General features: G+C 38.3%; 1 protein-coding gene across 1 annotated transcript in view; it reads left to right on the forward strand.

The window, feature by feature from the left end:
- The window catches only part of ROBO2 (roundabout guidance receptor 2), a 665,634-nt gene that overhangs the window by 461,857 nt on the left and 177,017 nt on the right, over positions 1–26,760 (forward strand). Inside the window, exons 3-4 of the mRNA XM_069578659.1 lie at positions 9,426–9,583; positions 12,543–12,663. Coding sequence (XP_069434760.1) covers positions 9,426–9,583; positions 12,543–12,663 — 279 coding nt within the window. The remainder of the gene's footprint in view (positions 1–9,425; positions 9,584–12,542; positions 12,664–26,760) is intronic.

A 26,760-nucleotide genomic window follows, 5' to 3' on the forward strand; every position in this document is an offset into this window, starting at 1 on the left:
CAGGAACAAAAGAAATTGTGCTCCTCAATGGTTCAAGCACATTGTTTTCTGGTTGTTGTCCATGATGTAATATGACTTTTCTGAAATAATTTAAATGTTGTCTTTAGCATATTTGCATTCATAAAGAGTGCTTGAATATGCTTCTTGCTTCCTCTTCTCTTGCTTAGCTGTCAAAACATGGTGATGCTTTTGAAGATTTATGGTAGATTGGGTAATGAGATTGCTGAATGTTAACCGCAGCATTCAGAATTCATTTGGTGGCAAAAGAAAAGACGGTTACTGGATCTTTGGAATAAAATAGAGAGATGATAGAGCTTTTTTAATCAGCCAATTTAAAAATAAATATGCTATATTCTGGATTAGGAAACATTTCAAGCTTCTTGTCATGTAGTAATCAAATAGAACATTTCCTGAAGAATATAGGATGTCAAATTATATTCATTTCAGCAGAATTCCTGACAGCTCGTAGTAATGCCATATTTTGCGGTATAGATGTATGCAAATCTTAATATTGGATGAGAAAGACTGAACAGTCCACAGGCATGTGGAATTTTTTTTTTATTATTATGAAAATCTCAGGTATGCAGAATTATAGTTCAACAGCTGTGCATCTAGAGTCCTCATCCCACAAGTTTAGGAAAAAAAAAAAACTTTCATTGTTGCATTAGAATTCAGTAAGTTTCATGCTGTGAGGCTTTGGTCTATGTTCAAGTGTAAAATTGGGTAATAAACAGCATACTCTTCCAGTGGTCATTTTTAGGTTCATGAATTATGGTGAGATTCATGATTGCACTCTAAATCAGACCTCTAATGATTGTGTTATGAAATGTATTGTTCAAATAGGTGAAGTGATGGAAATCGTGAAATCAGCAGAATTATGCTGAAGGCCTATAGATGCATTATAATATATAGTGCACTTATTCAAAAATTTGTTGAGTTTCAGGTAGAGGGCGATAAAGATAGAGCAACAATAGTTTCAAAGTAACTGGCATTCTTGACAAGGAAGGTTGACCTTGACCTTCCTCTCCTTCCAACCCTCATTTCATCAGCAGGGGTGAGATTACTTGGAGACCCTGCCAATAGGTAATAAATAACACATAAATTCCAGGACACCCTTGCACTGTGGGGTGCCCTAATGTGTAATAATCCTTAGACTATTGAGTTTATAACTTATGACATCTGGCAGTTACTTGGCATTGTAATTCATGTTGATCAGGCACATCAGAATACACCATGGAAGAGAAATATCAGAGCACTAACCCGTTGATACTAGGAAAGGGTGAAATGACAGGAAAAAGCTGCTGAACTGCACAGTGTTAAAATGTTGTAAAAGCTTATACCTTCAGATAAGGACTAACAAGGTGGGAGGAGAGTGGTAATCTATTGGGATCCAGAATAAAGCAGCACATTAATATTTACTGAATGGTGCTCTTTATTCCTGTATTCAAATTGGCAGATGTAGCATTAAGGCAGTAATGAATATGGAAGTTTGAATTCAAGTATATACTTATACATATTTTAAGTTTAAAATTACACATAAATATATAAATATATTGAATTAAAAATGTTTGCACAAATATATATCTATACATAAATGAGATTTGTCCATTTAAATTTTTCGTGTTCTTTGATCTAACAGTGAGAGCTAAATGAGATAAAAGAGAAAGAGAGGTAGGAAGAGAAATGGGAAATAGTGGGGGAAAAAAACACTCTACAAGACCTGTAACAAACCTGACTAATACCTCACAGCCTAACTGATTTAACTGGAGACTTAAGGCTAATGGGACATGAACCAGATTGAAAAGCTAGAGGCAGACAGATGGTTATTTGTAATCATCCTGTAAATGTAAATCCTATAAAGATGTTGTGATTATTTATTTATTTATGCCCCAACCCAGATTGAAGAAAATCAGAGACATTTTAGCTTGAAATAATCTGATGTTACCCTTTGTTACCACCTTGAGAAAGATCATTTGATTTTTTTTTTTAAAGGACTAGTCTCTGTCAGTTCTGAATATTAAATTCAACATATTATTTCTTCCATTATCCAGAGTTATAGCCATCTTTGTGACCAAGACTGAAATTCTCAAAAGGGCAGGTCCTGGAAGCAAGTTGGGTAGCAGAATAGAACATTCTGGGGATGTGGAGAGTTTTTGTTTTATGGTGAAGGAAGGCTGCCTTGAACACATTTAGGCCAGTACCCTCCATCCTACATGAGGTCTTCCTCCTGACATAATATATTTGGGCACAGCCTCTAAGCTGCCCTTCTGTCTTTAAGTTTTCTGTTATTCTAGAGATATCAACCCCACATAACCAAATTTGTGGACAATGGCACTTTAAGGGAAGAAAAAAGAGAAACTGATTAAACATTAATTAGCCTCAATCCGCAACTTCCTCTCAAGCTAATGGATAGGGTATGCAAATCCCTGTCAAATATCAGATGCTAAGCTTTGCCAAAAATAGGACTTCCAAGGGTTGAAGGCTAGCCAACTGCTGGCTCCTTAACTCAAACCAAAGGAAATGATGACCAGAGACAGGCCTCGCGTCTGCCGTGGTCAGATGTCACCAGTTTGCAGTGCCACGTGTGATCCAAGAGTTTATGAATGATCTCAACACTTGGTCCCCAAGGAGAACATATGCATTACAGAGGTTACAGATAGAAATTACAGAGAGCACAATGTTTCCATGCAATTTCTAAGAATCCTTCAGCAAGTTTTAAACATTAATGGAAAACATTAAGGAAGACTTGGCACTGTTAGGGGGACTTCAAATTATGTTGCGGGTAAGAACAGAACAGGGCTAAAAAAAGGATTCAAGAATAGAGACTTGGCTAAGACGTTTGGAGCTGGCCATTCCTCCTGGGCGAGCTGTATGTTTGTGTGTTTTATTCCCTGCAGATTTCTAGGCTTCACAAAATGTTATGGCTTGAAAATGAGCGAGTCACAGGGTATCCTTGTTCATTCATCATGCTCCAATCATTGTGCTGGTTTAACTGGACCATTTGCTGAGTGGATTTGCTTGCACAGGGAATCACAGTAGGATGAGGAGGGGCGAGAGCGTCTCATTTTGGAATTGTCAGCGTGTTGCAGAAGTGCCAGAGTGTCAGCTTGCACAGTGGTAGCAGGATGTCGCCCCACTGAGTTCTTTTTTTCCCATTCCCCTTCTGTGCAGAAGAAACCACTTGTGATTGTTCCCTAAATATCAGGTTGTGTCTGTATAGCGGGGGACTGGCCTATCCACTCTGACCTTGTCTTACTTGATTATATCAAATATAATAATGTGGTTTGTTGTGAATGATGTTTCCTCTGTAGATGTAGTAGGTTTTGGGTCATTGCAACTTCAGAAAAATGCAGCATTATTATAGCTTGTCAGTGGGGAACTTTCAGTTGAGAGGGGCAACTTTATTTAAACTGGCCTATGAATGAAAGAGCTTCCCTGGTGGCTCAGATGGTAAAGAATCCACCAGCAATGCAGGAGACCTGGGTTCGATCCCTGGGTTGGGAAGATCCCCTGGAGGAAATAGAAACCCACTCCAGGATTCTTGCTTGGAGAATCCCCATAGACAGAGGAGCCTGGCAGGCTACAGTCCATGGGGTCACAAAGAGTAAGACATGACTGAGTGACTTCTACTTCATGAATGAATGGAAGAATTACTTTGGATCACAGAAATAGAAAGTCCTGATTTGACACAGTCTTCAGGATTGATTTGTTCAGTTATGGCATCAAGAACCCAGATTTTTTTTTGTTTCTAGTGTGCAGAGTCTTAGTTTTATCCTGAGACAGGTGCTCCCCCTAGGGTCACAGTGTAGCTGTGATAGCAGCCAGTTAGCGCAGCTGGGAGAGAGAGTACACTTCCCTGGGAAGTAGAGTCGAGGACCTGAGCCTCAGGCTGGCTGGGATTACACCTGCTCATCCCCCGTGGTGGGAGGTGGTTCTGGGGCTGCTGCTGATGAGGATGGGAAAATGTGTGCCGCTTGTAGGAATGGCTGTCACTTCTTCCCTAGCCCACTGTAATATTTACTATGATATACTATCCTTTTTTGTAACAATTTTATTGGTTGTATATAAATACATTGTTGCTTTGAATGACTGATTTCTGACCTTTTCGAACGGCCTGGCTTTTATTTTTGAGAGATGCGAGCTTGCAAAAATGCACTGTCTTCTAAATCCTACCAACAAAATTGTTCTTCAGAAATGACATTTTGACATCAAATTAAGACACAGTAGTCTATTTTATACGATAAGAAAAATACTGTAACACATCCCTTTTGAAGAGGAGTTCATCAGTTCAGTCAGCATTTCAAGTATACTTGATGAACTCATCTGATGCCCTTCAAGATGGGAGCCCTTTGGAGATTTATCTAGTCCGGTGTGGGGGTTCCCTGGTGGCTCAGTGGTAAAGAATCTGCCTGTAATACAGGAGACATAGATTTGATCACCAGATTGGGAAGATCCCTGGGAAAAGGAAATGGCAACCCACTCCAGTATTCTTGCCTGGGAAATCCCATGGACAGAGGAGCCTGGCGAGCTACAGTCCATGGGGTCACAGAGTCAAATGCAGCTTAGTGACTAAACCACCACCACCACCTGCTGCTGCTGCTGCTGCTAAGTCGCTTCACTCGTGTCTGACTCTGTGCGACCCCAAAGACGGCAGCCCACCAGGCTCCCCCGTCCCTGGGATTCTCCAGGCAAGAACGCTGGAGTGGGTTGCCATTTCCTTCTCCAATGCATGAAAGTGAAAAGTGAAAGTGAAGTCGCTCAGTCATGTCCAACTCCTAGCGACCCCATGGACTGCAGCCCACCAGGCTCCTCCGTCCATGGGATTTTCCAAGCAAGAGTACTGGAGTGGGGTGCCATTGCCTTCTCCGACCACCACCTAGTCCAATGTATATATAAAAGGAAATATCAGATGAGTGAATCTGAAACTGACACCAAAGGGACAGTGTGTGTTGAAAGAAAGAAATAGGGAAAAGTATGGGGACAAAGAGTTACCTAGGGAAGATTTTCAAGTAGAAAAATTATATATGCTAATGTACACTGATAATGAGATGGTCCTCTGTGTGTCTAGTATAGGAGGGTTGCTGGAATGTATGTGATGAGCCTGAAAATATAATTGGTGACCTGATATACAACTCTGATGTCACATTAAGAAGAGAATTTTTTCTTAAGAGCCTTTTAAAAGTTGTGAAAAGGTAATGGATGTGATCATATGTGCACTTTAGCAAACTCATAATAGCCACAGTAGAGAGATTAAAAGAGAAATCAGACGAAAAGTTTAAGTAGAATACTCTTGAAGTAATTAAGGAAGAGATAAGACACCCTGAACTAGGGCAGCGGTGACAGGAAAGATAGACGCAGGTGCTGTTACAAATCATTGTAGCATAATGACTTGATGTAGGGTTTGCTGCTGCTGCTGCTGCTCAGACGCTTCAGTTGTGTCTGACTCTGTGCGACCCCATAGACGGCAGCCCACCAGGCTCCTCCGTCCCTGGGATTCTCCAGGCAAGAATACTGGAGTGGGTTGCCATTTCCTTCTAGAGTCAGACAGGATTCACACTCTAAACTTACCTACCATATAAATAGGTCATTCCAAAGCCTTCCACAGGCCCCATCATGTCATCTTTGTTTAATACAGTATTCCTTAACCATTTTATTAGACTGTGCGAAGTATATTGTAGTATTATCTTCTGTAGAACTGAAATAATTTGTTATAGATATTCATGTCATGAATATGAACTCTATCGTATCAAACACAGTAGTAATTCTGAATCTACTGATGTTCCAGAATAACTTTCTAAGTCACTGTGCATGTTAATGTAAAAAGAATTCAGGTCTAATCCAGGCTATAACTAGCTCAGTGAACTCTCATTTGTGCTTTTCAGCTCATATACAGAAATGAATATTTGGGTTCTAGCCAACTACATTTCTGTTTTTCCCTGTGGAGATTTGAGCCCTTGTATTCTAAACTTAGATCTGCAAAGCACGTACTATATCAAAAGTCTACCTATTATATTTTTTTTTTCTTTTAAGTACTGCTTACCACTACCCCACTCCCAGTTTTTGTCGTTTTAACCAGATTCTTTTCAGTTCATGTTTATTTCTCTTCACTCTATTTAAAGACTTTGTTTGGAGCTCTAGGTAATACACATATTGCTGCCTGTTCTTGTTTTGGCTTACTTCTCAAGCCACAGTGAAAATGTGGCTCTGTTTTTTTTTTTTTTTTTTTTTTTTCTAGAATAGGGGCTTAATGAGAAAAAAAAATATATAGACTCAATTTGGACTTGCTTTACTTTTTTATATTTATGGAACTGTTTCAGTTCCCTTTACTCACATATATAAATCCTTTACTATAAAGAACACCGCCCATTTTTTTTTTTAAATCACTTGTGATAAAGCACAGGGCAAAATCCAAAACAGAAACTAAGAATTAGCCAAAAATAGGTAAACACTATTTAATTTTACTGTTTTTATACTTGCTAAGGGGTATACAAACCTCAGACACATATAAGCAAATGTCAGAACATTTATATGATTTGAGAAGAGTAAAAATTACCTTTTCCAGGTGGGAAGGAGGAAAACCTAGAGTGTGGTAGGATGGGGTGGGAGTTTGAAAGGAGTTTCAAAAGGGAGGGGACATATGTCTACCTATGGCTAATCCAGGTTGATATATGGAAGAAATCAACTACAACAATATTGTAATTATCCCTCAATTAAAATAACAACTTTCCAAGAGAAAAAAAAAAAAAAGACTTATTTCTAAGATTCTTTGTTGCTGTGCTAGACTCTCCTGAAAGGGTTATTTTTCTCCAAAATGTCTTGAGAGAAAAGAAAATATTTTAGTACCCCCAAAGACACAGAGTGAAAGAAATGGTGTCACTGAGCAAAAATGAATTATTCTACAAACCCCCAAAGAGCCTTTTACAAGTTGAAGAGGGTACAGTACCAATTATACTATTATCTCACCCTACTCTCTGGGTGAATAGTCTGAAAGCCTGAAATTACAGTTGATGTTCAATTTCTTGGCTTCATTTGCAAATTGGAGTCATTTTCTTTTTTTGTGTGAATGCCATAAACACATGTTATATTGTTTAAGAGTAGCAGCCCTTAGTTTGTTATGATATTTTTCTCCTTTTTTGTCTCCTATGTCAAAGGACTTTTTTTTTTTTTTTTTTGGTCTTAATTTGGTTTGTTGCAAATTGATGTAATACTGTGTTTCTGAATGACTTGCAGTGGTCTTAAGTGCCATTTGAGTGGAGGCTTTTTGGCTTATGATTTGTGAGTAGACCATTCTGGACAAGGTCCTCCAACTGGCCAGATGTGTCATTTTGGAACAGATTGAGGGCCTGCCAAAACACCATTTGCTGCCAGGACCGGATATTGTAGGGGTGCTCACCACCCTGTTACCATATTTTTGCAGGTCTTAACATTGCATAAATAGGCAGCTGTTCTCTATTTAGAATATAAATGAGTCACCAGCTTACTATCCCTTGAGGATTTACCTGCAATAGAGAACCACAGTGTTAACCCCTTCTTCCCCTCCTGTTGGAACATCACATTAACGCACACTTCTCTCAGCCCATTCAGAAGCAAACCCCTATGCATATAAATCACATCTTTCTTGCCAGTTAGACAAGAGAACTCAAAAAATATGCAGTTCACTCTGCTCAAATGGAACACATTTCCACAGCAGCTAAAGCAGTAAATTAATCAGCTTATAAACTGAGAGTGAGCAATTTGTGCTCACTTTTTTCTTATGGCTCCTTCAATAGGAGACAAGGTTCTCTAATCTCATAAAAGGCCATGACTTCATTAAGATGGAAAACCATGTTGTTGCAAGAAGCAAGAAAAGAAAAGCCCTAAAAGTCACTCAGTTTTCTCTCTGGACCTATTTTCAGGACGGGATTTTTATTTATTTGGAGAATGACAATTAACCTGGAGACTTAGCCCAACAAAGAAGCAGAGTGCTGAAGTGGGTCTCCTTATGGGACATCAAAAGCAGTTGGTTTGACCTAATCCATGTTTGCAGCAGATGATTTACATACCAGGCTAGCACAAGCTGCCCAATTTTGATTTCAGATAATTTGACCAGTCTCAAATAGCTTGACCAATTTACATACAGAAAATATATGTGTGTGTACATGCATATACATACACATACATATACACACATGTATTTGTGTGAGTGTGTGATTGTTTGTTCTAGCCCAAAGTATATTGAGAAAAAAAACTTGTCAGTGTTAGAATATCAAAGAACAGAAAAAGTCAAATTGGTTATAAAAAGCAGAGGCTGTTGTGTTATGTGGTATATTAGCTGCTTTCAACTAAATTTCATTGAAGTATTGTTCACTTACAATATTACATTAGTTTCAGGCATACAACATAGTGATTCAATATTTTTATAGATTACACATGATACAAAGTTATTATAAAACATGGGCTATATTCCCTCTGCTGTCTGTTACTTTCTTGTAACTGATTTATTTTATAACTGGTAGGTTGTACCCCTTCATCTCCTCCACCTGTTTTCTCAACTACTTTTTTGAATGTTTACCCTAAAATAGATATAGTCCTTATTTGCTAAATCAATCAGCATTCTGCAGTGTGATAGGAGGGAGTCATTTCTCCAGGCTTTTCATCTTGCCACGGGAAGAAAAGTGCAGAGATAGATAGGTGACATTTGGAGAGCCAGGCATGCCAGATTTTCGGAGGTTACAATGGAGGTCCAACCTGCTGTTCTCCTAATGAAAGGAGGGGAAATTCAGACTGGCAAAGCTGCTATAAGGGATATCTCTGCTCCGAATGTCACGCTGCCCAGATGTCGCTCGGCAGGTGGAGATGCAGACAGAATGAAAATGTAGCCCTGTGTATGTGGGTGCTAGTGCGTTACAAGGGTGAACAATGAATCTGTCTTCGGAAGTGTGATGAAAACAGTGTGGATCTTGTCCATATTCATGTCACCAGAAAGCATTTCTCAGAGAGTTCACACTCCACTTCCCCTCCCTGACTGACATGCATACATGCTCCCAGACCCTGTGCATATGACATGTTTCAGGGCTTTAAGTTTAACAAGCATAGCAATTAATTTTAATGTATTTATATACATGTATGTATACCTATATGCTTTTTGAATAGAAAAATAGGATCATATTACCTAAACAGTTTTGTACCTTGAGTTTGTATTAAATCTCAAAACTGCATCATGAGTGTTTCTCATCTTATTTTCCTCCAGCTTATCTCATTTTCAACTCAGATTTTATAGAAGAGATTCATAATCATATAACTAGTAACTTCTCTGTTGATGAGCACTCAGGTTGGCACTGACATATTTTAAGATGGGCATGTTTAAGACTTGAAGTTACCTTTTGCAAGAGAAACCTAAAGTTACTGTCTCTGAGTTTTCTTTTACTGCAATTATTTTTCTTCAGTGTTACGAGATGACTTCCGGCAAAATCCCACAGATGTTGTAGTGGCCGCCGGAGAGCCTGCAATCCTGGAGTGCCAGCCTCCCCGGGGACACCCAGAACCTACTATCTACTGGAAAAAAGACAAAATTCGAATTGATGACAAGGAAGAAAGAATAAGTGTGAGTAAAATTAGAATGGATGCCCAGAGGGGTTGGATACCAAGCTTTAAAATAGATGTATTTTATTTATATTATCTATAATATTTTATTTATATTACTTTTATTATTTTTATTTATATTATTTATCATTAATAAAGTTATAGAACTCTATTTGAGTGCTAATTACTACTTATACTATATTGAAAAGACTGAAAAAGGATACCCAAATGAAAACTTTAGAATGAGGCCTCAAAGAGATAAAAATTATATAAATAAAGTGTATATGTTATACTAATAACTGGACCAATCTGAATATGTAAATGTATCTTTGTAGCAGAATATTGATGTCAAAGCTCTTTTTAGGAACTCCAGATGCATTTATTGATCATGCAGTACATTAAGTGTCAAAATGTAAATGATGACCATTAGCTGTATTAACTAAAACATTTCTTTTCACACTACTTTCAAAATTATAAGAGGAAATAATTTGTGGTGGTGAATATTTCAAGCTCTTTTCCAGTTTTTCCAATGTAATATTTATAACTAAAATATTATGAGAATTCATTTCAAAGTTTAAGAAATGTAAAGTAAAATCAATCTTAAAATAACTGCCAAGTTCTACAGTTTGACCCTTACAGAAAAATAATCCATTTTCAAGGGAAATTGATCATCATTAATCAGTTGATTAATATAAAGACAAAACATCCAGAAAATGGTAAAAAGTTAGAGAAATGGTATACAGATTATTTTTTCAGAGGATCTACTCAACATTAGTATGTGGAGTTTATGAGAGCTGGTCACTGAAATAGTAGATAATGCCTCAAACTTCTGACATTGTTCTTAGTACAATTTTTGTACTCAGTACAATAACTAAGAATAAATATATTTTACTTAAAATATTAAGTAAATATATTTACTTAATATATTTACTTAAAATAATGTGTTTTAAATAATGTGTTAATAATAATTTAACAGAACAAATGTGCCATTTCTATTAAAACGTCCATATAGTCCGGGTGTCTATTATCTTTAAAAATATCTTATAAGTGAGATTTTATTCTTATGTGTACATTGTGATTATATCATAACACAGAACCAGAGAGGCCATGCAAAGATCACAGCATATTCACATGAGTATTCTGTTTTGAACTGTGGACACTGTGGAGATCTAGTGAAAGATCATGTGGTTCCCAATGGCCTGTGCTTGGCTACCAAACTTGGGAAAATGTGCTCCTGTTCAAGATTTTCTTTTTTGTGTTTGTAATCATTAAATTTTTGCTTTGTAACAAATCACCCCACAATACAACCATTGCATTTACTCTGTGATTCTGTGCCTGAGTTGGCTGTTCTTTGCTCTCAGCCAGGTTGGTTGATCTTTGCTAAGCATTCTCCAGCTTCTGTGGCTTGTTTGAAAGTGTTCTGGCAGCTGAATGATCTAGGATAACTTTCCTGAACTCACATGTCTGGCCATTGACTACCTCTCAAGCCAGCCATCTTGGTTCTTCTCCTCCTAGCCTCCCATTTTCCAGTGGACTCGCTTGGGCTAGGGGCTCCCTAGGTGGCATGAGTAGTGAAGAACCTGCCTGCCAGTGCAGGAGACATAAGAGACACGGGTTTGATTCCTGGGTTGGCAAGATCCCCTGGAGGAGGGCATGACAACCTATTCCAGTATTCTTGCCTGGAGAATTCCATGGACAGAGGAGCCTGGTGAGCTATAGTCCATGGCATTGCAAAGAGGCAGACACGACTGAAGTGACTAAGCTTGCAGTCGGCTTGAGCTAATTCCCATAGTTGTCTCAGGGTTCCAACTGCAGCAAGCAGTCAAGTTCCTACGTACAAGTGCCTTTCTTCCGGTGAAATGTTGCTTTAGTTCCACTGAACAAATCAAATCATACTGTCAGTTTCGTTTTCAAGGGGAGGAGAAATGGCCTCCATGGTTCATAACCTATCATCTGTTCTACTGCATTTAGTTGAGAAAAGGTTGATGATCTTTTCTTCCTAAGTCTAAAAAAATGTTGAAATACTTTGTTATGACATGGCTAGTTTTAGAGCCTGAAATATGTCTGATGAAACTTGAGTTCTGTCTGCCTGTGAAGTTAAAAAGTAAAGGAGAAAACCAGCGTATTCTCATCTCATATCTCTTTAAGAGTGATTGTTAAAAACACAAAAAACCTAAAAATTGGAAAAGAACTTGTAAGTTGATAATACACTTACTGAAAAGCTTATTCTACTGTAGTATCCTCTTAACAAACAATATTTTAACATCATTATATTTGTTTATTCAAACAGAAATGCTTCTTATTTAAGAAACATTTAGGGGCCACATATACAAAGCCAACAGTTTGTACCAAGTCATACTCATCATTCAAAAAAATTATTTGTTTTTTTCAACCTCACATCCCTCTTCAGAAGTTGTCTTATAAATACAGTTGAGACAAAGATAATTTTAATGCTAACAAATACCCCATGAAGACAGAGATTTTTACTATTTAATTTACTGCTGAATCTCAAAGACCTAGAACACTGCCCAGCCAATAAAAGTACTCAACAAATACTCATTGAATTCTTTTGAGTCAATTGGGTCTCATTATATTATCCAAATAAAATATCTAGTGCTTCTTTCTGATGACAGATGTCAATAGAAATTAATTCAACAGAATTTCAGAGTGAAGACCAACCATGAGGTTTAATGGCAGCAGTCACAAGTCTCGAAATAGGATCAGGCAAGAGAGAGGAAGACTGCCTTAAAGAAGCATTCTCTAAAAAGAGAATATGGAGGCTTACCTGGAAGCAGAATTTAAAAGATGCCAAAAGAGTGGAGGAGTTTTGTGTCTTAGACACTCAGCTATTTCTTCTAGAGAAAAATTATGTGCTTACTTTTTCAAGATTTTTTATTAATGACCTTTCTTTCTCTGTTTCTTTTCTTCTCCATTTTCCTTTATTTACTTCTTTTTTTGTTTTTTCCCTCCAATTTTAACAGATCCGTGGTGGGAAACTAATGATCTCCAATACCAGAAAGAGTGATGCCGGGATGTATACATGTGTGGGCACCAACATGGTGGGAGAGAGAGACAGTGATCCGGCAGAGCTGACTGTCTTTGGTAAAACTCTCTTTTACTTTATCAATTGCTGTTTATTATCTACTCTTTCTTCGCTTTTAAATATTTTTGCTAATAGCAAACACCAGGCCGTATAGGTATGGTTACTTATGACTTGTAGTGAGCTGAATAAACTAGAATTGTCTTGTTTTCTCGTTTTGTCTTTCAGATGAAATCTTTGATTTGAAGAAAATTAAGCTTTTGAAACAATTTACCTGCTTCATTCCTATATATTTATTAGATTTTGCCTTTCATCAAAATGTTAAAAATTACTCTTTCTCAAAATCTGTTGGAGATTATATCTGTCTAAAGTTTACACTCATTCCATTGTGATGCCTTTTTCAAATATTTATTATGTACATGACATGAGATAAGGCTTTTAGAAATTAGAGAGTACACTGTAAAGTCATTTCACTTTGTCTTCTACTTAAAAAAAAAATCTCAGATTGAGCTACTTGCAGTTTTAGCTCATGATAGAAGACTAGCTTGCTAGATATACACACAGAATCAAAAAATAGAAAAAAGATAATAAACTATTTTGCTATGATATTCAAGTTTCTTCAACTTTAAGAACCAAGGGCCTCTTGAGTTGGAGTAATTTAGTTAATTTTAGTTAAAATATGACTAGATCTGTATCACAGAAGTAGTAAAGAAAACATTAGGAGGAAATTAGAGATGATAAAGATGATGGAATAAACAAAAGTAAGGAAAATACTGAGCAGCTGTGGAAAATTGAAAGAGAAATATTAATACAATGACAGAAAATTGGGAAAAAATGGAGATCCTCAAGATACTGGAAAATGAAACATCTTTCAGAAATATTGAAGTCTCATTCAACTACCTGTATGGAGTTATATATTATATGAATACACTCAAACATACTCACATGCACATATTTATATATAGATGTGTGTGTGTGTATATATACACATTTATATATATAAAAAATATATATATATGAATAAAACAGTCAGTGTTATAGATACAATGTGTTTTTTAAAAACATGAGATAATTGTGAATTTTAGATTACTCTTTTTGTGCCAGTAAAATAATCTTCTGGATCTGTGCATAATCTAAGATACCATGTCATTCCTCCAGAACACGCCGAGGACGGCATCAGAAGCTGGCATGCATCCCTAAAGAAACTTCTTTGGTAGCTTGGGATGTGCCACCCATGGTGTAATGGGAATGCCATGATGCAAAAAAAAAAGCCCTAGTGTGATTTCCGTTACATTTAGAGTGTTAGGTGTGCTTTATGAATATGTGCTGGAGTGCAGACCTCTCTTTTCAATTGCTCTGAGTACCAGGTAATCTCTAGTCATACTCCTTGTGGCTACTAAGTAGCTTGAAGTCCCAAAGGACAAAACCAGAAGAAATCCCATACTTCATGAAAGGAATTGAACAGTAAAAACAAAACTGTTTCAAGTGTGCATGTTAGTTTCTGTCCTGTGGAGTTCAGACAAGTATCCATTTAGCCCTTAGATATCATGCAGTCACCTTTAAGAGTCTCAGAATGTGCTTCACTTGTAATGAATAAAATACAGTTTTGCCTGCTAAGATATGAAATTAGTGGTCACCGAACACTAGCATTGAAAACCCACAAGTACAGCTGTGCTATTTAAAGAAACAATCATCTCTATTCTACTGCAGCTTCTATACCACCAACTTCAGAACAGAAAAATATTGCATTACAGCTCTATATATTGCCTTCAGAAGAAAACTGAAAGTGTTTATTGTTAATACCCAAGTAATTAGATTTATCAAATGTGACTGTGTTATGACATATTTACTCTACTTTCTTTAAAAACATGATTAGAACTACAGAATTTGACTAATTCAGGAGTTCCAGGAGGGAGTTCTAAATTATTTTGAAAACAGCTGTAAACCAAAGAGATCAAATTTATCTACAGGCAGCTCTTCTGGAACAATTGATTTAAGGAGCAGAGAAACATTTATATTGTGGTATAGTCAGAAATGACCTAAGGGGTTATAGGTACAGTATAAGTTGTGGGAAAAAGTAAAGTTCCATAGTTGAAACTGAAAAAAAAATCCAAACCAAGGAATAAAACATTAACAAGAGTCATGATGGCTTAAATATTTCAAGATTGTGACTACTATTGTTTGAGAAAGACCCCTCCCGTACATTGATTCCTCAATTCTTAGAGAAAATAAAATGACTAGTGTATTTTGTATAATGAAGCCTTCTTTATTTTATTTTGGTGCTCTATATCCAGAAAAATGTTTTCTAGTAAACCTATTTGTATTTCATCTTTCGTTCAGTTCAGTCGCTCAGTCGTGTCCAACTCTTGGTGAACCCACGGACTGCAGCACGCCAGGCCTCCCCGTCTATCGCCAGTTCCTGGGGTTTACCAAAACTCACGTCCATTGAGTTGATAATGCCATCCAACCACTCATCCTCTGTCGTCCCCTTTTCCTTCTGCCTTCAATCTTTCCCAGTATCAGGGTCTTTGGAAATGAGTCAGAACACGCATCAGGTGGCCAAAACTTTGGAGTTTCAGTTTCAACATCAGTCCTACCAAAAAACACTCAGGACTGATCTCCTTGAGGATGGACTGCTTGAATCTCCTTGCATTCCAAGGGACTCTCAAGAATCGTCTCCAACAACACAGTTCAAAAGCATCAATTCTTTGACACTCAGCTTTCTTTATACTCCAACTCTCACATCCATACATGACCACTGGAAAAACCATAGCCTTGACTAAATGGACCTTTGTTGGCAAAATAATGTCACTGCTTTTTAATATGCTGTCTGGGTTGGTTATAGCTTTTCTTCCAAGGAGTAAGCGTCTTTTTATTTCATGGCTGCAGTCACCGTCTGCAGTGATTTTGGAGCCCCCCAAAGTAAACTCTGACACTGTTCCCGCTGATTCCCAAACTATTTCCCATGGAGTGATGGGACTGGATGCCATGATCTTAGTTTTCTGAATGTTGAGCTTTAAGCCAACTTTTTCACCTACTATTTCACTTTCATCAAGAGGCTCTTTAGTTCTTCACTTTCTACCATAAGGGTGGTGTCATCTGCATATCTGAGGTTATTGATATTTCTCCTGGCAATCTTGATTCCAGCTTGTGCTTCTTCCAGCCCAGCATTTCTCATGATGTACTCTGCATAGAAGTTAAATAAGCAGGGTGAAAATATACAGCCTTGACGTACTCCTTTTCCTATTTGGAACCAGGCTGTTGTTCCATGTCCAGTTCTAACTGTTGCTTCCTGACCTGCATACAGATTTCTTAAGAGACAGGTCAGGTGGTCTGGTATTCCCATCTCTTTCAGAATTTTCCACAGTTTATTGTGACCCACAGAGTCAAAGGCTTTGGCATAGTCAATAAAACAGAAATAGATGTTTTGGAACTCTCTTGCTTTTTCCATGATCCAGTGGATGTTGGCAATTTGATCTCTGGTTCCTCTGCCTTTTATAAAACCAGTTTAAACATCTGGAATTCACTTCACATACTCTTGAAGCCTGGCTTAGAGAATTTTGAGCATTACTTTACCAGTGTGAGATGAGTGCAATTATTCAGTAGTTTGAGCATTCTTTGGTATTGCCTTTCTTAGGGACAGAATGACTACCTTTTCCATTCCTGTGGCCACTGCTGAGTTTTCCAAATTTGCTGACATATTAAGTGCAGCACTTTCACAGCATCATCTTTCAGGATTTGAAATAGCTCAACTGGAATTCCATCACCTCCACTAGCTTCTTTCGTAGTGATACTTCCTAAGGCCCACTTGACGTCACATTCTAGCATGTCTGGCTCTAGGTGAGAGATCACACCATTGTGATTATCTGGGTCATGAAGATCATTTTTGTACAGTTCTTCTGCGTATTCTTGCCCCCTCTTCTTAATATCTTCTGCTTCTCTAAGGTCCATACAGTTTCTGTCCTTTATTGAGCCCATCCTTCCATGAAACGTTCCCTTGGTATCTCTAATTTACTTGAAGAGATCTCTGATCTTTCCCTTTCTAATGTTTTCCTCTATTTCTTTGCACTGATCACTGAGGAAGGCTTTATTATCTTTCCTTACTATTCTTTGGAACTCTGCCTTCGAATGAGTATATCTTTCCTTTATTCCTTTGCTTTTTACTTCTTTTCTTTCACAGCTATTTGTAAGGCCTCCTGAGACAGCCATTTTGCTTTTTTGCATTTCTTTTTCTTGGGGATGGTCTTGATCCCTGTCTCCTGTACAATGTCATGAACCTCTGTCCATAGTTCATTAGGCACTCTGTCTTACCTGATCTAGTCTCTTAAATCTATTTCTCCCTTCTACTGTATAATTGTAAGGGATTTGATTTAGGTCATACCTAAAGAATATAATCAGAATTTGCTATTGACCATCCGGTAATGTCCATGTGTAGAGTCTTCTCTTGTGTTTTTAGGAGAGGGTGTTTGCTATCACCAATGCATTCTCTTGGAAAAACTCTGTTAGCCTTTGCCCTGCTTCATTCTGTACTCCAAGGCCAAATTTGCCTGTGACTCCAGGTGTTTCTTGACTTCCTACTTTTGAATTCCAGTCCCCTATAAGGAAAAGGACATCTTTTGGGGATATTAGTTCTAAAAGGTCTTGTAGGTCTTCATAGAACCGATCAACTTCAGCTTCTCAGGCATTACTGGTTGGGGCATAGACTTGGATTACTATGATACTGAATGTTTTGCTTTGGAAACGAACAGAGATCATTTTGTTGTTTTTGAGATTGGATCCAAGTAATGCATTTCAGACTCTTTCTTTGACCATGATGGCTACTCCATTTCTTCTAAGGTATTCTTGCCCAAAGTAGTAGATATAATGGTCATCTGAGTTAAATTCACCCATTCCAGTCCATTTTAGTTCGCTGATTCCTAAAATGTTGATGTTCACTCTTGCCATCTCTTGTTTGAACACTTCCAATTTGCCTTAATTCATGGACCTTGCATTCCAGGTTCCTATGCAGTATTGCTTTTTACAGCATCGGACATTGCTCCGATCACCAGTCACATCCACAACTGGATGTTGATTTTACTTTGGCTCTATCCTTTCATTCTTTCTGAAGTTATTTCTCCACTGATCTCCAGTAGCATATTGGGCGCCTATTGACCAGGGGAGTTCATCTTTAAGTGTCCTATCTTTTTACCTTTTCACACTGTTCATGGGGTTCTCAAGGCAAGAATACTGAAGTAGTTTGCCATTCCCTTCTCCAGTGGATTACATTTTGTCAGAACTCTCCACCATGACCTGTCCGTCTTAGGTGGCCATACACGACATGGCTCATAGTTAATTGCATTAGACAAGGCTGTGGTCCATGTGATTAGACTGGTTCAGTTCAGTCACTCAGTCAGGTCCGACTCTTTGAGACTCCATGAATCGCAGCATGCCAGGCCTCCTTGTCCATCACCAACTCCCAGAGTTTACCCAAACTCATGTCCATTGAGTTGGTGGTGCCATCTAGCCATCGCATCCTCTGTCGTCCCCTTCTCCTCCTGCCCCCAATCCCTCCCAGCATCAAAGTCTTTTCCAATGAGTCAACTCTTCACATGAGGTGGCCAAAGTATTGCAGTTTGAGCTTTAGCATCAGTCTTTCCAAAGAATATCCAGGACTTATCTCTTTTAGGTTGGACTGGTTGGATCTCCTTAAAGTCCATAAGACTCTCAAGAGTCTTTTCCAACACACAGTTCAAAAGCATCAATTATTCGGTGCTCAGCTTTCTTCACAGTCCAACTCTCACATCCATATATGACCATAGCCTTGATAAACCATAGCCTTGACTGGATGGACCTTTGTTGGCAAAGTAATGTGTCTGCTTTTGAATATGCTATCCAGGTTGGTCATAACTTTCCTTCCAAGGAGTAAGCGTCTTTTAATTTCATGGCTGCAGTCACCATCTGCAGTGATTTTGGAGCCCCCCAAAATAAACTCTGACACTGTTCCCACTGTTAGCCTTTACTCCCATCTATTTCCCATGAAGTCATGGGACTGGATGCCATGATCTTAGTTTTCTCAATGTTGAGCTTTAAGCCAACTTTTTCACCTACTATTTCACTTTCATCAAGAGGCACTTTAATTCCTCTTCACCTTCTGCTATAATGGTGGTATCATCTGCATATCTGAGGTTATTGATATTTCTCCTGGCAATCTTGATTCCAGCTTGTGCTTCTTCCAGCCCAGCGTTTCTCATGATGTACTCTGCATATAAGTTAAATAAGCAGAGTGACAATATACAACCTTGACGTACTCCTTTTCCTGTTTGGAACCAGTCTGTTGTTCCATGTCCAGTTCTAACTGTTACTTCCTGACCTGCATACAGGTTTCTCAAGAGGCAGGTCAGGTGGTCTGGTATTCCCATCTCTTTCAGAATTTTCCACAGTTTATTGTGATCCACACAGTCAAAGGCTTTGGCATAGTCAATAAAGTAGAAATAGATGTCTTTCAGGAACTCTTGCTTTTTCGATGATCCAGTGGATGTTGGCAATTTGATCTCTGGTTCCTCTGCCTTTTCTAAAACCAGGTTGAACATCTGGAAGTTCATGGTTCACGTATTGCTGAAGCCTGGCTTGACGAATTTTGAGCATTACGTTACTAGTGTGTGAGATGAGTGTGCAGTAGTTTGAGCAGTCTTTGGCATTGCCTTTCTTTGGGATTGGAATGAAAACTGACCTTTTCCATTCCTGTGGCCACTGCTGAGTTTCCAAATTTGCTGGCATATTGAGTGCAGCACTTTCACAGCATCATCTTTCAGGATTTGAAAGAGCTCCACTGGAATTCCATCACCTCCACTAGCTCTGTTCGTAGTGATGCTTTCTGAGGCCCACTTGACTTGATCCAGGATATCTGGCTCTTGTTGCGTGATCACATCTTCATGATTATCTTGGTTGTGAAGATCATTTTTATACTGTTCTTCTGTGTATTCTTGCCACCTCTTCTTAATATCTTCTGCTTCTGTTAGGTCCTGCAGTTGTGGTTTTCAGTCTATCTGCCCTCTGATGGAGAAGGATAAGAGGCTTTTGGAGGCTTCTTGATAGCAGAGACTGACTGAGGGCGAAAACTGGGTCTTGTTCTGGTGGGTGGGGCCATGTTTAGCAAATTTTTAATCCAGTTTGCTGTTGTTGGGTGGGTCTGTGTTCCCTCCCTGCCATGTACCTGGGGCCAACCTATGGTGGAGGCAATCAAGATAATGGTGACCTCCTTCAAAAGATCCCATGCATGTACTGCTACACTCAGTCCCCCAACCCTGCAGCAGGCCACCACAAACCCACGCCTCCGCTGGAGACTCCTAGACACAAGAGTCTGGGTCAAACTCTTGTGGGGTCACTGCTCCTTTCCCCTGGATCCTGGTGTACAGTGATCTGTTTGTGACCTCCAAGAGTGTATTTCCCAGTCTGTGCAGTTCTGGCGGCTGTATGGTGGGGTTAATGGCGACCTTCTCCAAGAGGGCTTATGCCATACCAAAGTCTGGTGCACCCAGAGCCGCTGTCCCTGTGGCAGTCCACTGCTGACCTGTACCTCCACAGGTAATGCTCAAACACGGTTCTGTCTCATTTCTGTGTGGTCCCTGGGTCCTGGTGTGCACAAGGTTTGTTTGAGCCCTCTTAAAGTCTCTGGCTGGAATGGGGTTTGATTCTAGATGCACATTTACCCCTCCTACCATCTTGCTATTTCTCACTTCCACTGTATAATCATAAGTATTGCTATTTCTCACTTCCACTGTATAATCATAAGTATTGCTATTTCTCACTTCCACTGTATAATCATAAGTGGAAGTGAGAAATAGCAAGACAGTAGGAGGGGTAAATTCGCGTCTAAAATCAAACCCCATTCCTGCTGGAGACTTTAAGAGGGTTCAAACAAAGCTTGTGCACATCAAGACCCAGGGACACCACAGAGACTGAGACAGAACCGTGTTCTGTGAGAAATAGATTTAAGGGCCTAGATCTGATAGATAGAGTGCCTGGTGCACTATGGACAGAGGTTCGTGACATTGTATAGGAGACAGGGATCAAGACCATCCCAATGGAAAAAAAATGCAAAAAAGAAAAATGGCTATCTGAGGAGGCCTTACAGATAGCTGTGAAAACAAGAGAAGTGAAAAGCAAAGGAGTCAAGGAAAGATATAAGCATCTGAATGCAGAGTTCCAAAGAATAGAAAGGAGAGATAAGAAAGTCTTCCTCAGCGATCAGTGCAAAGAAATAGAGGCAAACAACAGAATGGGAAAGACTAGAGATCTCGTCAAGAAAATTGGAGATACCAAGGGAACATTTCATGGAAAGATGGACTCGATAAAGGACAGAAATGGTATGGACCTAACAGAAGCAGAAGATATTAAGAAGAGATGGCAAGAATACACAGAAAAACTGTACAAAAAAGATCTTCACAACCAAGATAATCACAATGGTGTGATCACTCACCTAGAGCCAGACATCCTGGAATGTGAAGTCAAGTGGGCCTTAGAAAGCATCATTACAAACAAAGCTACTGGAGGTGATGGAATTCCAGTTGAGCTATTTCAAATCCTGAAAGATGATGCTGTGAAAATGCTGCACTCAATATGCCAGCAAATTTGGAAAACTCAGCAGTGGCCACAGGACTGGAAAAGGTCAGTTTTCATTCCAATCCCAAAGAAACGCAATGCCAAAGAATACTCAAACTACTGCACAATTGCACTCATCTCACATGCTAGTAAAGTAATGCTCAAAATTCTCCAAGCCAGGCTTCAGCAATATGTGAACCATGAACTTCCAGATGTTGAAGCTGGTTTTAGAAAAGGCAGAGGAATCAGAGATCAAATTGCAAACATTCGCTGGATCATGGAAAAAGCAAGAGAGTACCAGAAAGACATCTATTTCTACTTTATTGACTATGCCAAAGCCTTTGACTATGTGGATAGTCTTAAACTGTGACTTAAACTGTGGACAATTCTGAAAGAGATGGGAATACCAGACCACCTGACCTGCCTCTTGAGAAACCTGTATGCAGGTCAGGAAGCAACGCTTAGAACTGGACATGGAACAACAGACTGGTTTCAAATAGGAAAAGAAGTACGTCAAGTCTGTATATTGTCATCCTGCTTACTTAACTTATATGCAGAGTACATCGTGAGAAACACTGGGCTGGAAGAAGCACAAGCTAGAATCAAGATTGCTGGGAGAAATATCAATAACCTCAATATGATGACACCACCATTATAGCAGAAAGTGAAGAGGAATTAAAGCGCCTCTTGATGAAAGTGAAAGAGGAGAGTGAAAAAGTTGACTTAAAGCTCAACATTCAGAAAATTTAGATCATGACATCTGGTCCCATGACTTCATGGGAAATAGATGGGGAAACAGTGGAAACAGTGTGAGACTTTATTTTTGGGGGCTCCAAAATCACTGCAGATGGTGACTGCAGCCATGAAATTAAAAGACGCTTACTCCTTGGAAGAAAAGTTATGACCAACCTAGATAGCATCATAAAAAGCAGAGACATTACTTTGCCGACTAAGGTCCGTCTAGTCAAGGCTATGGTTTTTCCTGTGGTCATGTAAGGATGTGACAGATGGACTGTGAAGAAGGCTGAGTGCTGAAGAATTGATGCTTTTGAACTGTGGTGTTGGAGAAGACTCTTGAGAATCCCTTGGACTTCAAGGAGATCCAACCAGTCCATTCTAAAGGAGATTAGTCCTGGGTGTTCTTTGGAAGGAATGATGCTAAAGCTGAAACTCCAGTACTTTGATCACCTCATGCGAAGAGTTGACTCATTGGAAAAGACTGATCCTGGAAGGGATTGGGGACAGGAGGAGAAGGGGACGACAGAGGATGAGATGGCTGGATGGCATCACTGACTCGATGCATGTGAGTCTGAGTGAACTCCGGGAATTGGTGATTCACAGGGAGGCCTGGCGTGCTGCAATTCATGGGGTTGCAAAGAGTCGGACACGACTGAGCGACTGAACTGAACCATCTTGCTAGGGCTTCTCCTTTGCACTTTGATGTGGGATATCTCCTCACAGCTGCTCCAGCAACTACAGTCCTACTGAGGTTTCTCTGACCTTGGACGTGGAGTATCTCCTCTTGGCCGCTCTTTTATGGTATTCTTTAATATTTGCTGACTAGAAAATAACATCCTAGTTAAGTGGCAGTATGGCATGTACAAATTAGAAGTAGGCGCTCTAGCATAGAAGGTCACTAAAATCTTTAACACAGTCTGCTGCTGCTGTTTAGTTGCTAAGTCATGTCCAACACTTTTGTGACCCCATGGACTGTAGCCCTCCAGGCTCCTTTTTCCGTGGGGTTTCCTAGGCAAGAATACTGGAGTAGATTGCCAATTCCTTCTCCAGGGGACCTTCCCAGCCCAGGAATTGAACCTGCATCTCCTGCTTGGCAGGCAGATTTACCGCTGAACCACCTGGGAAGCCATTATGTCTTCATAAAAAATACTTTCTAGCAATTTACAAATGTTAATTAACTTCTGGAGTTCCTGAAGACAAAAAAAAAACTAGAGTTGAAGTATATAATTAAATTTCCAATTATGGGTAGCTTGAGATATCCATTATGTAGAATTGAACTGTCATTAAAAAACAACCAAAAAATAAGAAAAATTTTCCCAGTGATTTTTAAATGTTTAAAGAAATGATACATAAAAATGATTTTTCTGCTACATTTCTTGTAGATAGTAGAAGTATTACAAATCTTACAATGAAATGCAGAGATATCTTGCCCCCTCCTCCCAGCACACATATCCTCATGTGGATACTCACACAGTTCTCATCTTTGAACATTTCTATAAGCCTGTTTTGCTTTTTCTTCTGGGATGCTCTCATATTTCTTTGTGCTTATTCTGCAATTTTATACATTACTTTGACTTCTTATTTTGGAAGATGATGATTTGGCCTACCAGTACCTTGTTCCTCAGTTTCTCACCAGCACTCACCCTCTTTTTGTCCTTTCAGTATATTGACTTCAGAAACATTGATTATATTAATATCAATAACTTAAGTTATTATTATAAATATGGACTGTGAGCTAAGTGTTATGCTGTTATAATAGCATTACTTTTCTGGCTTTATATTCCATCTTCTTTCAATTAACACATTATTGACTGTAGACATATTAATGCCAGAAGTGGTAGTTTCTGCAAAAATCTCCCCTATCAATAATGTGTTTATAATAAGTCCATTTTTCCTTTTACTTGTGTTTAGCTATACCTGTCATGAATTCTTGAAACTGAAACAAGAGATTTAAATTTCTCTAAATTCTGTTTAGCTAGTAAGTCCACTGTTGCTACACCCTTTCTGGAGGCCTTAGACTTTCTACTCTGTCCAACCAGGGTGGATGCTATTTAGATCTACCCAGAAACTTCATTCTGACATTCATCTCCCCTTTCCTCTGCTGCTAGCTTCCCTGTTTCCTGTATCCTATATTTGTATTTTTTTCTTAGTTACCTCTTGTATACAGAACAGTATTTTTCTCCAGATTTCTCCTTGACTGGAGCCTTCAGCATGTTCCAGACCGAACTGTTTCTATTCTATCCAAAACAATGGATACTTTGGCTGGTTATAGAATTCCAGTTTTTAAAAATATTTTTGCTTAGAATATTAAAGGTGTCACTTAAGTGTCGATTTGTTTGTACTGTTACTCTTGAGAAGTCTGCTGTACTTTTGATTCCTATGTGATCATTTTTCTTTCAGCTTTACTCAGTACTTTCTCTTTATCCCATGTTTTGGAAATGTTTCAAATACCATGCCTTGGTTTGGCACTTTTTTGTCTTACTAATTAGACACTTAGTAAGCATCTTATCTAAAAATGCTGTATTCAAACAACTCAGTAAAATACACTGTTCATTTTTATCTGTTCTATTTTTCTGTCAAGCATAAATTCATTAATTAGATGTTAAATCTCCTAGCTCTTTCTTTTTCTGAATTATTTATTTATAGCATCTTGTTCTTATTTCCTGGATTTTTAACTTCTCTTACATTTCAGGATTTTACTAATATTCTTTTCTAAATAAAATCTTCTCATAATGTACCTTAGGATATATCTATGCTTTATTGATAATGTGTGTCCTTCATTTAAGAATTCAAAACATAAGGTGTTATTGATATCAATATAATTGTTAAAGATAAAATCTAGTTCTTTTAAATAATATAACTTGCAAACCTTAAAACAACAAAATATTTATTTGTTCACTTATTTGACAAATGTCTCTTGAACACCTACTATGTGCCAAGCTCTAAGTGTTCAAATAGAGTAGAAAATGAATAGACAGGTCCCCTGCTCCCACCATGACTCATATCAGCAATAACATGAAACTTTGCCTCTAGAAATGGTGAGAAAGGCATTTATTTTTTCCCTCTGAGAACATTTACCTATGTTTGTTTTTGCTTCACAGGATGGTTCCTCTCAGACAAAGAAAATTCTTGGCAAGAAAAGAAATTAGTGCAGCCAGGATTTATTTAATCACAGTCAGGCAGACTGATCGTTATCATCCAGTCTGTTTTGGAAGGGCACCGTAATTCACATTCAATGGCTGTCATAACCCCTGCCCCTCATACATACCTATTTAAATAACACTCGGTCTAGCTTTCTGACTTCCTCCTTTAATGGGCACGACTGGGTGGTGGATCCTCTTGGGTCAGCTGAAGTTGAGATAAGATTTACAAGCAGTGGTTAGGTCTCGTGTGCTTTTACTGCATAGCTTTGGTCTTAGAGAACTTGAAGGACCCTACCTATCTAATTATTGTCATAATGCTTCTTTTATAATGTCAAACAAAGCTTATTTTAAGTTGTTAAGGTTGTCCTAGTAATAGCTGTCACGGCACAGCCTTTGCCAATTTTATAGTCCTATTCACTGACTGAATACAGTTGAAAAGAGAAATTCTCTGGGCACTTAATTTCCTTCAATGTAGCGTGTAAGTAAGAAACTTTAGATATATTATGGAACCACATTTCAGATTTATGATTTGGGGGTTAAATTGAATCTTTGCTTTCTGAATATTATTGACGTAAGTACAAGGAGACTTGGCGTTTGATTTTATTACAGTTGCATACAAAGTTGGATTTTTCCACAATGCCAGTTTGTTACTAAATTGACCTGACTACTTGAGAGCTGTTCTTTACATAGTACCACACTGCCAAACAATACTACTGTCTCAAGAGAGATTAACCTTGTAAGCAAGTTATGCAGGTGAATCAAATCCAGTTAATCTCATATAAAAAAAAAGTTAATTGCATTGGCAAAGACATTGTCTCTGATCACTCTATGGCTGTATAATTAGGAATCAAGTCATTCAGAGGGACTCTAATCTAATTGATAAGCAGTCAGCAAATAGCCCTGGAGATTTCTCCCCCTATGTTTCAATATATGATCAGACAGAAGGTGATAATATGGAAAAATCATTGACCTTATTTTGACATGTGTTAAAATTAGGTTTACTTGTTAGACAGTAGTTCAAGATTTTTCATGTATATTTCTTTTAGATGTTCAGATCTTCATAGAATACAAATTTCATGGGGTATTAATGAGTATTGAATGAGGTCAGTTATCAACCTGATGTTTCTCTTATCATTTTACTTTCTAATCCTTCTAAATACATTTATTTGCAGATGATTTTGACACAAAACTCCAAGATAATTCCTTGTAGTTTTTGTAATGTGTGTGTCTGAAAGAGGTGTGACGTTGTGTTTGGCACATGAAAACAGTAGCACTTGCAAAGGCGAAGCATTTAAAGTACATTTCTACATGTACAACTCCTTTGGTCTTTCATATTCATGTTTTAGTCTTAAATTTTCTGGAAATAAAGCCTAGTTAAGGAAACTGAAAACATTTCTTACCATTTAAATAAATGGTAAGCAAAACTACAATTCTTAACATGCTGTTCTTTGTAGGCAGTTAAAATTACAAAATAAAAGTGAACTTAGTATAAAGAGCGGAAAACAATTGATACAACAGATAACACAATTTAGAGATAATTGTCATAAAAGGTACTATGGAAATTCTCAGAACAGTTTTTTTTAAAGTTTTGACCAAATACCAATGAGGTGGTAAATTTCGATGTTACTTTGTTGTACGGCACACCCTCAATATACTCAGGTATAAACCTTTTCTAATGTGCCATGTATATGCTGATGA

This window comes from Ovis canadensis, chromosome 1, assembly GCF_042477335.2.
Source record: "Ovis canadensis isolate MfBH-ARS-UI-01 breed Bighorn chromosome 1, ARS-UI_OviCan_v2, whole genome shotgun sequence".
Lineage (NCBI taxonomy): Eukaryota > Metazoa > Chordata > Mammalia > Artiodactyla > Bovidae > Ovis > Ovis canadensis.